This window comes from Pristiophorus japonicus, chromosome 10, assembly GCF_044704955.1.
Source record: "Pristiophorus japonicus isolate sPriJap1 chromosome 10, sPriJap1.hap1, whole genome shotgun sequence".
Lineage (NCBI taxonomy): Eukaryota > Metazoa > Chordata > Chondrichthyes > Pristiophoridae > Pristiophorus > Pristiophorus japonicus.
Genome location: NC_091986.1, coordinates 161,088,024 through 161,102,330, shown reverse-complemented (window position 1 = coordinate 161,102,330; position 14,307 = coordinate 161,088,024). Strand labels below are relative to the sequence as shown.

Here is a 14,307-nt window from a genome sequence, read left to right as displayed (position 1 = left end):
TCCTGCGGTAAGACCAACTCGCTACATGTGCTACTCACGTCGTTCTCAGCATCGTGGATGCTCCAGAGTGAATCCATCCTCAGCTCCAATTCCGCAACGCGGTCAGTCAGGAGCTGGAGGCGGATACAATTCCCGCACACGTAGTCGTCAGGGACACCGGAAGTGTCCCTGAGTTCCCACATGATACAGGAGGAGCATATCACGTGACCGAGCTCCCCTGCCACGACTTAACCCTTAGATACACTTAAATTGGCAACAACAATGTTAAAAGTTACTGACTGATATAAAAAAAGAACGAAAAAGAAAAGCTACTCGCCAATCACCAGCCAATCACTTACCCCCTTGGCTGTGACGTCACCTTTCTGTTTCTTTCTACTTCTTTTTTGCCCTCTCCCTGTAGCTGCACCAGCTCGCCTTTTGTAGGCCTCTCACTGACCCTGGACTCGCGTCTCTCCTCGTACCTCCCGACACCTCTCGCGGCCTTTTGTAGGCCTCTCACTGACCCCGGACTCACGTCTTTCCACGCACCTCCCGACGCCTCTCGCGGCCTTTTGTAGGCCTCTCGCTGACCCCGGACTCGCGTCTCTCCACAATAATTAGTGGGGTGCCACAGGGATCAGTACGGGGGCCTCATCTATGTGCAATCTATATTAGTGATTTGGATGAAGGGACTGAGTGTAATGTAGATGATACAAAGATGGGTGGGAGAGCAAATTGTGAGGAGGATACAAGACAATTTGCAAAGGGATATAGACAGGCTAAGTGAGTGGGTAAACATTTGGCAGATGGAGTATAATGTGGGAAAGTGTGAGGTTATCTACTTTGGCAGAAAAAATAAAAAAGCAAAATATAATTTAAATGAGAAAACTTGCATTACAGAGGGACCCTGGGGGTCTTTGTGCATGAAACACAAAAAGTCAATATGCAGGTACAGCAAGTAATCAGGAAGGCAAATGGAATGTTGGCCTTTATTGCAAGGGGGATGGAATATAAAAGCAGAGAATTCCTGCTACAACTGGAAAGGTATTTGGTGAGGCCACACCTAGAGTACGGTGTACAGTTTTGGTGTCCTTATTTAAGGAAGGATATACTTGCATTGGAGGCAGGTCAGAGAAAGTTCACTCGGTTGATTCCTGAGTTCAAGGGGTTGACTTATGAAGATAGGTTATGCCTGTACTCGTTGGAGTTCAGAAGAATGAGAGGTTCTCTTCTTGAGACACGTAAGATAATGAAGGGGCTCGACAAGGTAGATGCAGAGAGGATGTTTCCACTCATGGGGGAATCAAGAACAAGGGGGCATAGTTTTAGAATAAGGGGTTGCCCATTTGAAACTGAGATGAGGAGGAATTTCTTCTCTGAGGGTTTTAAATCTGTGGAATTCTCTGCCCCATAGAGCTGTGGAGGCTGGGTCATTGAATATATTCAAGGTGGAGATGGACAGATTTTTGAGCAATTTAAGAGAGTAAAGGGTTATGGGAAGTGGAGCTAAGCCCATGATCAACTCATCCATGATCTTATTGAATGACGGAGCAGGCTCGAGGAGCCAGGTGGCCTACTCCTGCTTCTATTTCTTATGTTCTTATGAGCTGCAATAAAATTACTTGGTATTTTTGTTGTATTTCAGGAAAATATTCGAATGGGGAATATTAGTTTTTAAAACAAGATATGGGTTCATGCTGTTTGAACTATATTACAATATTATAAATGCCAGGAATAGTCAGTTGCAACATAAGTTGCATTCAAAGGCATGTCTTGCTATTTAAATAATAAATACACCAATTTAGAACTTTGATATCTTCCCTTTTATCAAATTGCACTTGCGTTAAGGGCATGCATAGTATTTTGAATGGGCTGTGAAGCCCTTTAAAGAGGCCACACACTCAAAAAAAAAAATTAAAGGGAACATTGAGGGAGTGCTGCACTCTGGTGCTGTCTTTTGGATGAGATGTTAAACTAAGCGTCTGCTCTCTCAGGTGGACGTAAAAGATCCCATGGCATTATTTCGAAGAAGAGTAGGGGCGTTATCCCCAGTACCAAAGCAAATTTCTGCGGATGCTGGAATGAAAATAAAAACAGAATCATCATCATCATAGGCAGTCCCTCGAAGTGAGGATGACTTGTTTCCACACCAAAAAGGGATGAGTTCACAGATGTTTCAGTGAAGGACCGAATATTCCAGATCCCAAACTATATCTTGAAGGGTGGAAGATGCCTGTACGTGGATTTTTTAACGTGTGGTGGCCGTTGCACACCAGCCACCACACGGGCTTGGTCCATTGGCAAGGACCAGCTCTGCTGCACGGATACATATATCGCAGTGTGGGCTGGCCCATGCTGCCCCAAGGCCCTCGCCTCTTCTGAGCCCCAAACTCATGCCTCTCCTGGGCCCCGGTCACTTCCCTCTGCAAACTCTTGCCGCTCCTTCGCCCCTCCTGCTGTGCCTGCCCGCACTGCAATCAGTGACCTGGCTTCGCAGCCGTCGCCCTCCTGCAGCAGCATGCGCTGCTCCCTGCAAGTATTATGCAGTTGTGAAGCAGTCTACGGTTGACTAAATTGTATTCAAGCTTACAACAAAACTAAACCTGTGTAAGAAACTCGAGAACTGTTGGTACTATGAAACCAGGACTCGACTGGAGTGCACCTGTTACAGAAGCAGATGGACCTGGGATTTTTACCCGTTGCAGATGTTCTACACCAGTGAGTGGTAGTTTGTTGGAAATCTCAGCGGGTCAGGCAGCATCTGTGGAGAGGAACAGAATTAACGTGTCATCGACCTGAAACGTTAACTCTGTTTCTCTCTGCAGATGCTGCCTAACCTGCTATCCCTGGTGTCCTGGACAATATTTATCCATCAATCAACATCATTAAAACAGATTATCTAGTCATTATCACATTGCTGTTTGTGGGAGCTTGTGAATTGCAAGTTGGCTGCTGGATTTCCTACATATCAACAGTGACTAAATTTCAAAAGTACTTAATTGGCTGTAAAACACTTTGGGACATCCAGTTGCCGTGAAAGGCGCTATAAACGCAAATCTTTCTTTAAGGTGTATCAAATAGGAGTTCACTGAATATGTGTAAGTTTGGGTGTAAACAACCTTATGGTTTCCTGGTGCATATATAGGTAAAATCTGAAAAATTGAAAATTGAAATTGTTATGTAATGTCTGTGTAATTCAAACAGTTTTAATTAACTCTTAAAAATTGGGACAACTATTATACCCCTAGCAATTGCAGTTTTTATTTCCATCCTGATTTTGAAGGATCCAACTATCAAAAAATCAAACCATGCTAAACTTCTCAATCCAATAAATGATACATGACTAAGTTGAGGTTGATAGTTTTAGATTTTGCTGTAACATAGGTTCATTTTTATAATTTAATGAAAGAAAACAAAACTTGGATTTATATAGCGCCTTGCACGACCACTGGACGTCTCACAGCGCTTTTACAGCCAATGAAATACTTTTGGAGTGTAGTCACTGTTGTAATGTAGGAGACATGGCAGCTAATTTGCATACTAGCAAGCTCCCACAAACCGCAATGTGATAATGACCAGGTAATCTGTTTTCTGTTATGTTGATTGAGGGATAAATATTGGCCAGGACGCCAGGGATAACTTCCTTGCTCTTCGAAATAGTGCCATGGGATCTTTTACGTCCACTTGGGAGAGCAGATGGGGCCTCGGTTTAACGTCTCATCTGAAAGATGGCACCTCTGACAGTGCAGTGCTGCCTCAAATAGGCTAACTTGCTTTATCTCAAATTATCATCATCTTGGGCGGTTCCCCCGGAGTCGAGGATGACTTGCTTCCACACTAAAATGAGTTCTAATGCGGGTGGTTGAAGAGATGGGTGGGTGGGGTGCTTCATTTGTCGTTGGCTCCTTCTGCTGTTTGTACTTGGCTTCTGCTTGCTCCTGGCGAAGAGATTCGGAAATGTTCGGCGCCTTCTTGGATGCTTCTCCTCCACTTCGAGTGGTTTTGGGCCAGGAATTCCCAAGAGTCGGTGGGGATGTTAAATTTTTTCAAGGAGGCTTTGCGGCAGTTCTTGAAGCGTTTTCTCTGCCCTCCAGGGATTCGCCTGCCGCGATGTAGCTCGTAGTTAGGGTGCTTGTTTCGGGAGTCTAGTATCGGGCATGCGGACAATGTGGTCCGTCCATCGGAGCTGATCGAGCGTGGTCAGTGCCTCGATGCTGAGTATGTTGGCTCAAATTATATAGTGCTCTTGTCAGACCATTCTGATTTTCCCTTTGAGATATATTCTTGGTCTTTCAAACAGGCATTTCAAACTCGAGTGGTATTATGCATGGGTGATATTCACGTGTGTGTGTTTACTAATACCCTACCTAGCATGTCCTAAGATAATGCAGCCTCTCTAAGTTTAGTTTAAACAGGCAGGATAATTTATTTACACCACATTTTCTGACCCTTCATGCACTATCTTCTTGCAATAGCTGAGGCCTTGGTGAAGACTCAGTTCATGCATGAATGCTTCAAAGGTCAAGTTTGCCACTTGCATGGCCCCATAACTACAAGCTGTTATGGATAAACAATCTGAATATCCGTTTTCTTTAGCAGATTTTGCCTACAGCATTTTTGGGCCATGATGTCTGACCCATATCAAAGAACAACATTCACTGAGGCTCTTGATGGAAGTTAAAGTGACAATTGCATTAAACTTCTAAGCAACTCTGTCCTTCTACCCATCAATTGGAGACATTACTAAAATTGCTTTTAAATGTGGGTATCCTACAGCCAGAAGTCACATCAACATAAATCTCCCGTACCATTGTCAAGGAAGACCTACTTTTCATCTTACTAAGGCTAGTGAATGTGCTGCTGCAAGGGCAGTGGACATTTGCATGAACATTTCAAATCATCCTCCTCCTCCTCCTCCTCCTCCTCGTCCTCGTCCTCGTCCTCGTCTTCGTCTCGAACAAGGATGACTTGCTTCCACGCGTTCACAGGTGTTTTGATGAAGGACCCGATGTTCCAGTCCTGAACTCCAATTGAGGGGGTGGAAGATGCCTATGCGTGAAATTTTCTTTAACGTGTGGTGACCTGTTGCACACCTGCCACCACACGGGCTTGACCGAGCTAGGCCTTTATCCAGTGGCAAGGGTTAATCAGAATGACTGGAGACCTACTCTGCTGCACGGACTTAGCGCGCTCACACATCGCAGTGTGGGCTGGCCCGTGCTGCCCCTGGGCCCTCAGCTCTTCTGGGCCCTGTACCCTCATCTGTCACACCTCTGCCTCGATCTCTCACCGCTCCTCCGCCATAAACATTCACCGCATCTCGCCACAAACACTCGCCGCTTATCTGCTCCGACCTTCCCACTCCTCTGTACCTGGACCCTGCCAATGTTCCTGCCCATGCTCCAAAACGCCGACCAGGGTTTTGATGACATCGCCCATCTCAACAACGTCGCATACTTGGAGCAGCTTGCGCTGGAGGTTGAAGTGGCATGCCACTCCAGCTCTTTTATGACCCAACTTGCGGAGCTGTTCGCTCGCAGGTCAGGGTGGCCATTTCAATTATCCCTATAAGTGACAGCATGTTACAATTAACTACTTTGTGCACCCATAATGTCACAGCCAACCTGCATGGAATGTTGGGCACCTATAGTACAGCCAGATTCTAAGATGATTGATTACAGGTTAACAAACTATACAGAAGAGGGAAGTTCAGCTCACACTTTCAAGCCCAAGGCTGCAATATCAAAACAGTTTAAGATCAGGCAAAATGTATTTCCCTGTTGCATTAGAGGTTACAGATGCCCTCTTTCATCACACATCAGCATATGTACAATTTAATAGTGCCATGCAGTACAGTTAGACGGGCAGATTTTATTTTTGAATGCATGGCATTCTCAAGTACAAAGCATTATTGATTTCACTCTCATCTTATTTGTGTATTTTCACATGTCTCTCTCTTGTCAATAGAAGGGGTTACTGTTCACTTACCGTACAGATGTTATGCAACTACAGGCAGAAAAATAAGCAATTAACTTTTCTGGCTCATGTCATGATATTTAAGATTTTGGTGAAATCAAGAGTTTGCAATTACACGGAGCTTCTTGGAGACATGGACTGAGACTCCAAACTTAGCCATTCACACTTTGGCAGAATCATCATCATCCTTCAATAAAGTGCTGATAATATTAGAGGCATGTTCTGGAAGAAGAAATGAATAGTGCACAGATTTAGATTATTAAAACACTTCTGATGTTTAGACTGAATTGGTGATGGGTTGATGTGTGAGCAAAAATGAGGCAGCAAAATAGTAGTGATATTTTGCAATGTTGCCCAAAATTATGATTGAAAGAGACATATAGATGCGAGGTGAAAATGAGCTTTTCAATTCAAACAGGGCGTATAAATTGTAAATTTATAAATATGCCTGTTTTTGTTTAATTTGCTGGCAAAATAATGGTCTGTATTAATAGTAGTAAGATGTAACAGATGAATACAATGTTTATAGTATTAATTTATTTTGATGTAAGTAACCATGCAATACGTGCTTTGTGAATGACTCTCTCTGTCACCTCCATTGCTCTTCAGTAATGCATTCCACAGCCTCACAACCATTTGTGTTTAAAAATATGGAAGTTGCACCTGCTCTCTGTTTTGTATCCCTTACATTTAATCTTCTATGTCGCCTTGTTCTAGATTCTTCAGCCAAGGGGAACAATATGCTTCCATCTACCCTGTCCCATCCCTCCATAATTTTAAACATTTTTATCAAATAACCCCAACATCACCTTTGTTCTAACAAAAACAGCCCAAATTTTCCGAATCTTTCTTCGTTTTTGTACTTCCTCATGCTGGGCAGCATCGTAGCAAATCTGCGCTGTGCCCTATCGCCTCAACATCCTTCTATAGTGTGAAACCCAAAACTGCGCACACTGCACCAATTGTGATCTTACTGAGGCTTTTTTTGATAGATTAACCACTGCACCCCAATTTCTATATTCATTACAACAGTGACTACACTTCAAAAGTACTTCATTGACTGTAAAGCGCTTTGAGACGTCCGGTAGTCATGAAAGGCGCTATATAAATGCAAGTCTTTCTTTTCTTCATTTGATGAATAAACTTGCTAAACCTTCAATATGCAGCCATTAATTGTTTTTGTGGGGTGCCAGGGCAGCTAGCCCACTGGGAAGACAAAGTGAAATATGGCGTAGAAGTCACCTGCTGAGATGTCAGGAGCTGGTAGCCCGAGTGCCACACTAAGTGCTGTATTAATGCAGCTATTATTTGCACATATTACACACTTGCCTCAGTTCTTTACAGAATATCCCAACATCAATGGAGATTGTATCGAATTTTATTCATGTTTGCTTGGTGGCTCTCCGTAGAAAGTGTTTGGTTTACTGCACGTCACTGAAATATCAGTTTGTGAAATTACAAAGTGTTCAGCAACTCCAACTCTTAAAATGTTTTCCGTCCAAGTCTTTGCAGTCTTGGTGAATGTGTTTAAGGGCAGATGGATTAAGTAAGTGTTAAACCTGACAGGCTCTCACCAATCACATGACTGCTTATTGTTCAACTTACGTTTTCTGTTTCTAGTTGTACCCAAAGAAGTGCTTCCCCTTTGTCACTGAATGTGAAAAGGTTTGTTAAATACTTTCTTTGTTTTCTGTGTGCAGGCACTCCAGTCCAGTGAAGTGCTAACCTCCCACAACATATATGAGAAGGAGAAGAAAAGAAGTGAAGCTGAGGTGGGGCCCGTTAATGAAAACATCAACATCAAATTGATCAGTAGCCTAGATCTTTCCAGCATCTATAGTAATGGCAACATGAAATCTCTTCATAATGGATGCGCAAATGGGAGCATTAATATCCCGTTATCTGTAGATAATGCAGATTCCAGAATGTTCCATAATTCATCTCATCAGGTAGATAATGGTTACTGTGACCACAGTAACAACAATGAGCAAGAAATGGGAGAGGTTAAATTGAGTCCTTCAAAATTCATGTGTTTTTTCTCCAATTCGAGGAAGAAGACCAATTGTAACTCAGACAGTAGACCCCGTTCTGTGATACTGATGGGAAATTCTCCCACTTGGAATGCTTTGTCATCCTTAAGGAAAATGGGTTCTTTCAAAAAACTGAAGTCCTCAGTTTTTCAAGGAATTCAAGCCAGAGAAAACTCTGAAGTTATACATGTGGAAAATTTTGAAAATGTGCACAAACATGTGTCAAATGGCCATGCTGTGCAAATGCCGACCAAGTGTTCTTACACAGGCACTTTACAGGATTTGTGTAGTTCTGTGGAGGACTTTGCTTCAGATTGCTCAGAAACGGAAGATGTTGATGAAGCCTTTTTGCGCCACACCCACAGATCACGGAGCATTAGACGTGCTTACAGGGTTGGACGGATAAATTTATTGGACTGTGATGAATCCCCAATTCAAGAGGACTCTACTGGGGTTGTGTCCCTTGGGGTCCAAGAATCAAACATTGGTGATTCAATAGTAACCAACTGTGAAAACCACAAAGCTATCTACCGGAGAAGTAAAAGCACTGATAATTTAAGTTTTTTCAAGAAAAGTTCATTTAAAAGGAAATCAACCTCCAACCTCACAGAGTTAAAAGTAACCAATGAAAATGAAAGACTACAACGGACAGTAAGCGCTTCATTAGCAGACTCTGAAAAAGTCAATGGCAATCCTGAAAGGCAATCTAAACGCTGGAGGAGCCCGATCAGGGCTAAAGATTTTGACAGAATGTTAAGGTTAGTGAGTAACGTTGCAGATGTTGCAAGGAGACGAGAGAGTCCATCAAAGGAAAATTCACCTTTACGTGAACACAGAAACGGAGCTCGGCCTAACAGCAGACTACATGATGATTATTCTCGAAGAGTTTCTAGCGGGGCTGACACTGAAAGACACAGATTAGCCTCGCCTAACTGGAACCAACCATCTTCCTATCCTGCAACCCCCAGCCCATTCACCCCCTCAAACACTCCGACTGTTACTATGCATATGGAGAAATCATTATCATCACCAGAGCTTAAAACCAATAAGTCTTCCCAGTGTTTGAGCTTAGCTCCAATAAGGCCAAACAGTCAATTTATCTGCTGTCCTATAAGTCCCTCTGCTAATGAAGTGTTCTTTGATAATTCAAATGAACCCAAACATGTCAGTCAGTTTACATTTGAAACCGAGCAGCCTAGTGTTCCAGTCAGGCCAACTGCTCCTAAACCTCAGAGTCCAAGCATTGAAAAGATTAAACACAATATTACTTCCCATTGTCCGAATCGGCATAGTACCTTGTCACTTAGCTCTATGGACAGTGATGGGCGAACTGAAGGAACTATCTCAAAAGCTGGAAAATGTCCAGTGTCATTTCAGGATCTGGTGCAAACAGTTTACTATGATGATGGTAATGAAGACAGCGGGATAAGCAGCCATTCACAGCTTAGTCTGAATACAGCAGTATCTGGAGTGGATGAGAAAAAGGAGGAGGTAGGATTTATGCCTTGATTATGTTTGCTAAAGAAGTGATGCATTCTATCTGTTTTCATTGAGGAGTCTATGCTTGGTGTATAATCTATTAACTTTGAAGTGTAGTCATGATAGTTATGTAGTTAAACAGTTTGCACACAGAAAAGTCCCATAAACAGCAAATGAGATAAAGACCAGTTAATCTGATTTTGCTGGTGTTGGTTAAGGGAGGAATTTTGGTGTGTTGGGAGAATTCCCTGCTATTCCTCTAATAGTGCCGAGGGACCTTTTATATTTATCCGAATAGACTAACAAGGCCTTGGTTTAATGTTTCATCGGAAAGAATGCTGGTTTCCTCCCTCTTAAAAACGATAGCAAAAAAATGTATAATTTTTGTGCATCTCCTCCTCCCTTTTCCCCACCAAGGCATCCATGCCTTCAGCTGTCTGGGCTCTGGTTTGGAATTCTCCTCCCTCTTTTCCCCCCCCCCCCCCCCCCCCCCCAAACCATCAAACTTCTTTGCCTCTCCACGTCCCTTCTCTCCTTTAGGACTTCAAACCCCAGCTCTGAGCAAACTTTTGCCCCCGTCCACTAATGTCTACTTCTTGACTTGGCATCCATTTTTGTCTGATTATGCTTCTATGAAATGTATTGGGACATTGCTCTATGGTAAAGATGCTATATAAATGTTATTGCACAGTGTACATGATGATGCTACTCTCCTCACAATATGCTTATGAAAGTAATGATAGTTATGGATAGCAAAGTGATGGTGAATTTATTTGAGAGTAATATTTATAGCATGAATGCTTTTGCACTGAAGTTGCAACAGCTGTAGAATTAGCAGAAGTTGGGATGGGGAACTGCTGAAGTATAGACTTTTGGCAGTACAGCAACAACAGTGGTTAAATAATACTGCAATTTTCTAGTGGTCAGAACTATTTGTCCTTTTCATTATTCAACCAAATTACAACTGCTGATTTTACTGATTAGAAACATTAGGCATTATTTTGACTTCGATGAGGTGGGGAAAGTAGCAATGAAACTTCGGAGTTCAATTTCCTAAATGGTCGGTTGATACTACATAAACTTTTTTTTTTACTGATGCCAGTTTTTTGAGAGTCTACAATTCCACTGCTGGGATAAAGAATTCTGAACTAGCAACATAAATGCTGGGAATTAGCTTGTTTGTGTACACTGGAATCTGAATGAAATGCCATCAGTTTCATATTCTGCTGATGCCAGTTAAATGCTCCTGCTGTGGATGACTGTGTGTTTAGATGTAGCAAATGTATTTTACACACACTATTAATTCAAAGATCTACGTGTTTATTGCCAAGCATGAGAGTGGCTTCAAGTGCATAGTTGTTGAGGGATTCGTCAACCTAGGTGATCGGTCTCTGTAACCTTGAGCTAGGAAAAAGGAAAAAATGGATAATGTTGTTAATCCTGATTGCTATCTAATGATCTCTATTGGAACAATGCATATGGGGACATTGGATAAAGACAGAGTAGGGTTTACTGCTTGGCTTCCCTGATAGAATAGCCTGCTGATAGTTACTGTCCAGGCTCAAACATCAAGAACAACCATTTAGTGAAACGTTGAGGTCTGGTGGCACTGAACAAACAGCCCCCCAACACAGGATAAGAGAGAACAAAGGAGCAGCAGAAAGAGGGAAAGTAAATTAATAAACTAGATTAAAAGCAGAAAATGCTGGAAGTACTCGGCAGGTCAGGCAGCATCCGTAGAAACGTTTCAGTTTGATGACCTTTCATCAGAACAGGAAGAAGTTGGAGGTTTATCAGGTTTTAAGTAAGTGCAAAGCCAGGGGAAAAAATAGATTAATGGTTGCCATGTGAGCATTATATGAGATCACCCAAAAACCCTGTTGCTTGCTGCATTTTGCAATCTTCTGAAGTCCCTCGACAACTTTGTGCACAAAGCCATTCTCATGCCTGGCAATAAACACACTGACCTTTGAACTAATATAGTATCCATCAAACAGAAAAGGCATTTTACGTAAGATTGGTATAGATAATCTGCTCAAGAGGGAAGGAATGTGGAAAACCTTAAAGTAACTGGTTAAACCATGAATTGATGTATACATCAGACCATCTAACCTGGGTAAATTTTCATCTTCCCTGTGAGTGTTTTCATCTTCCCTGTGAGTGTTTTCATCTTCCCTGTGAGAGTGATAATTTGACAGAGGATCATCTGGTCATTGTAGAACTGACCTAGTTTTTGTTCCATTGAAGTCAATGAAATGAAAATTTGGTAGTTTTACAGCAGGCCGACATTCTGCTCTGCTCTGCCAGATTACTGCCCACATGGTGAAAATGACAATCTCCCACCTAGTATTTCAGTAAATGGGATTGTAATTTTTTTTTACACATACATATACCTCTAAATAGCAGCCTTTGACACGGTTAACCACTCCATCCTCCTCCAACTCCTCTCCACTGCCGTCCAGCTGGGTGGGACAACACTTGCCTGGTTCCATTCTTATCTATCTAATCGTAGCCAGAAAATCATCTGCAATGTCTTCTCTTCCCACTCCCGCATCGTTACCTCTGGTGTCCCCCAATGATCTATCCTTGGCCCCCTCCTATTTCTCATCTATATACTGCCCCTTGGTGACATCATCCGAAAACGCGGCATCAGTTTCCACATGTACGCTGACGACACCCAGCTCTACCTCATCACCACTTCTCTCGACCCCTCCAAGATCTCTCAATTGTCAGACTACTTGACCAACATACAGTATTGGATGAGCAGAAATGTTCTCCAATTAAATATTGGGAAGACTAAAGCCATTGTCTTTGGTCCCCGCCACAAACTGCGTTCCCTAGCCACCGACTCCATCCCTCTCCCTAGCATCTGTCTAAGGCTGTTCGCAACCTAGGTGTCATATTTGACCCTGATATGAGCTTCCGGCCACATATCTGCGGCATAACTAAAACCGCCTATTTTCACCTCCGTAACATTGCTCATCTCATCCCTCAGCTCATCTGTTGCTGAAACCCTCATCCATGCTTTTATTACCTCGAGACATGACTACTCCAATGCACTCCTGGCTGGCCTCCCACATTCTAACCTCTGTAAACTTGAGGTCTTCCAAAACTCGGCAGACGTGTCCTAACTCGCACCAAGTCCCGCTCACCCATCATTCCTGTGCTCGCCGACCTACATTGGCTCCCGGTTAAGCAACACCTCGATTTCAAAATTCTCATCCCTGTTTACAAATCCCTCCATGGCCTCACCCCTCCCTATCTCTCTCATCTCCTTCAGCCTCGCAGCCCCCTGAAATGTCTGCGCTCCTCAAATTCTGCCCTCTTGAGCATCCCTGATTAAAACTGCTCAACCATTGGTGGCCGTGCCTTCTGTTGCTTTGACCCTAAGCTCTGGAACTCCCTTCCTAACCCCTTCCGTTTCTCTACAGCTCTCTCCTCCTTCAATACACTCCTTAAAACCTACCTCTTTGACTAAGCTTTTGGTCATCTGCCATAATTTCTTCTTCTGTGGCTCGGTGTCAAATTTATTTGTTTTGTCTTAAAACACTCCTGTGAAGTGCCATAGTACGTTTTACTATGTTAAAGGTGCTATATAAATACAAGTTGTTGTGGTTATATAAATAAAGATAGTGACTTCTGGTGTGTAGCATGCAATTTTACTCATGCACTTCACAATTCTAATATCGATGTTTCTTTTACCTTTTGTGATCTATGACCTCAACTATGAGTAGAAACAGCTGAATTCTGCTCTTGCATAGCCTGTTTATGCTGCCCTTCACAAACCAGCGTGCTTCCCATTTCTAGTGCATTCTGGTTTTCAAAGAACATGTCTTACTGAAGCAGTTCAAATTGTTCTCTGCCAGGTATTTCTTGCTGGTTTGTGTAGAAACCAACGCCAATGCTGATTTGTTCCCCATCCTCGGCTATGTCAGTAATTTTTGAAACCTGGGATTGCCACCATGGGCAGAGAAAAAATAAGCTTGCAGCCATTTGAGTTTTAATCTCATTTATTAGTGTGCGTACACGTTCTTACAGAGCACCATAATTACCTAATTATGTTCCTGTGTATGGTGCCATTATGTCGCTATGGTGATCTGTAGAGCCATATCATTTGGAAAGAGTGGGAATTTGGAGAAGAGGGGGAAGGAGTTACTGCTTTTTGCCTACATTACTTGTGTTGCTTCTCGAGGAGGTGGGTGGGGTGGCTTGACCCATCCACCTCCACGGAGGTGTGTGGGGGACCTGACCCATCCACCTCCATGGCACGAACCTGGTATTGCAGTACTTCCAGGAATGGTGCAGTGGCTCTAGGCCTTTTGGCTAAGAGCATTGGCGCAGAGTGATCCTTGGCGTGTGCAAGATGACCTCTGGCGTTTGTGATTTGACAAAGAATTGGAACGATTGGCTACGAATTTCAAAAAAAAACTTGTGTTGCTTCTCGGCCTTTTGGCTAAGATCATGCGTAACTGACCTGACAGGGGAGTAACCACCATAACCCCAAGGTGGTTCTCCCTGGATCAGGAAGGTATATGCTTGCTTTTTTGGAAATAGGAGGTGGGTGGGGTGGCTTGACCCATCCACCTCCACGGAGGTGTGTGGGGGGCCTGACCCATCCACCTCCATGGCACGAACCTGGTATTGCAGTACTTCCAGGAACGGTGCAGTGGCTCTAGGCCTTTTGGCTAAGAGCATTGGCGCAGAGTGATCCTTGATGTGTGCAAGGTGACCTCTGGCGTTTGTGATTTGACAAAGAATTGGAACGATTGGCTACGAATTTCAAAAAAAAAAACTTGTGTTACAGGTAGATACTTAATTTCATTGACCATAACTTAATCGAGAT

General features: G+C 43.1%; 1 protein-coding gene and 1 pseudogene across 3 annotated transcripts in view; both read left to right on the top strand.

The window, feature by feature from the left end:
- Positions 1-14,307, top strand: part of LOC139275163 (spermatogenesis-associated protein 13-like) — a 365,108-nt gene that overhangs the window by 220,073 nt on the left and 130,728 nt on the right. For all 3 annotated transcript variants that reach the window (XM_070892243.1, XM_070892242.1, XM_070892244.1), the window contains one exon: positions 7,656-9,476. In XM_070892243.1, coding sequence (XP_070748344.1) covers positions 7,656-9,476 — 1,821 coding nt within the window. The remainder of the gene's footprint in view (positions 1-7,655; positions 9,477-14,307) is intronic.
- LOC139275394 (U2 spliceosomal RNA) lies at positions 13,898-14,136 on the top strand (annotated as a pseudogene).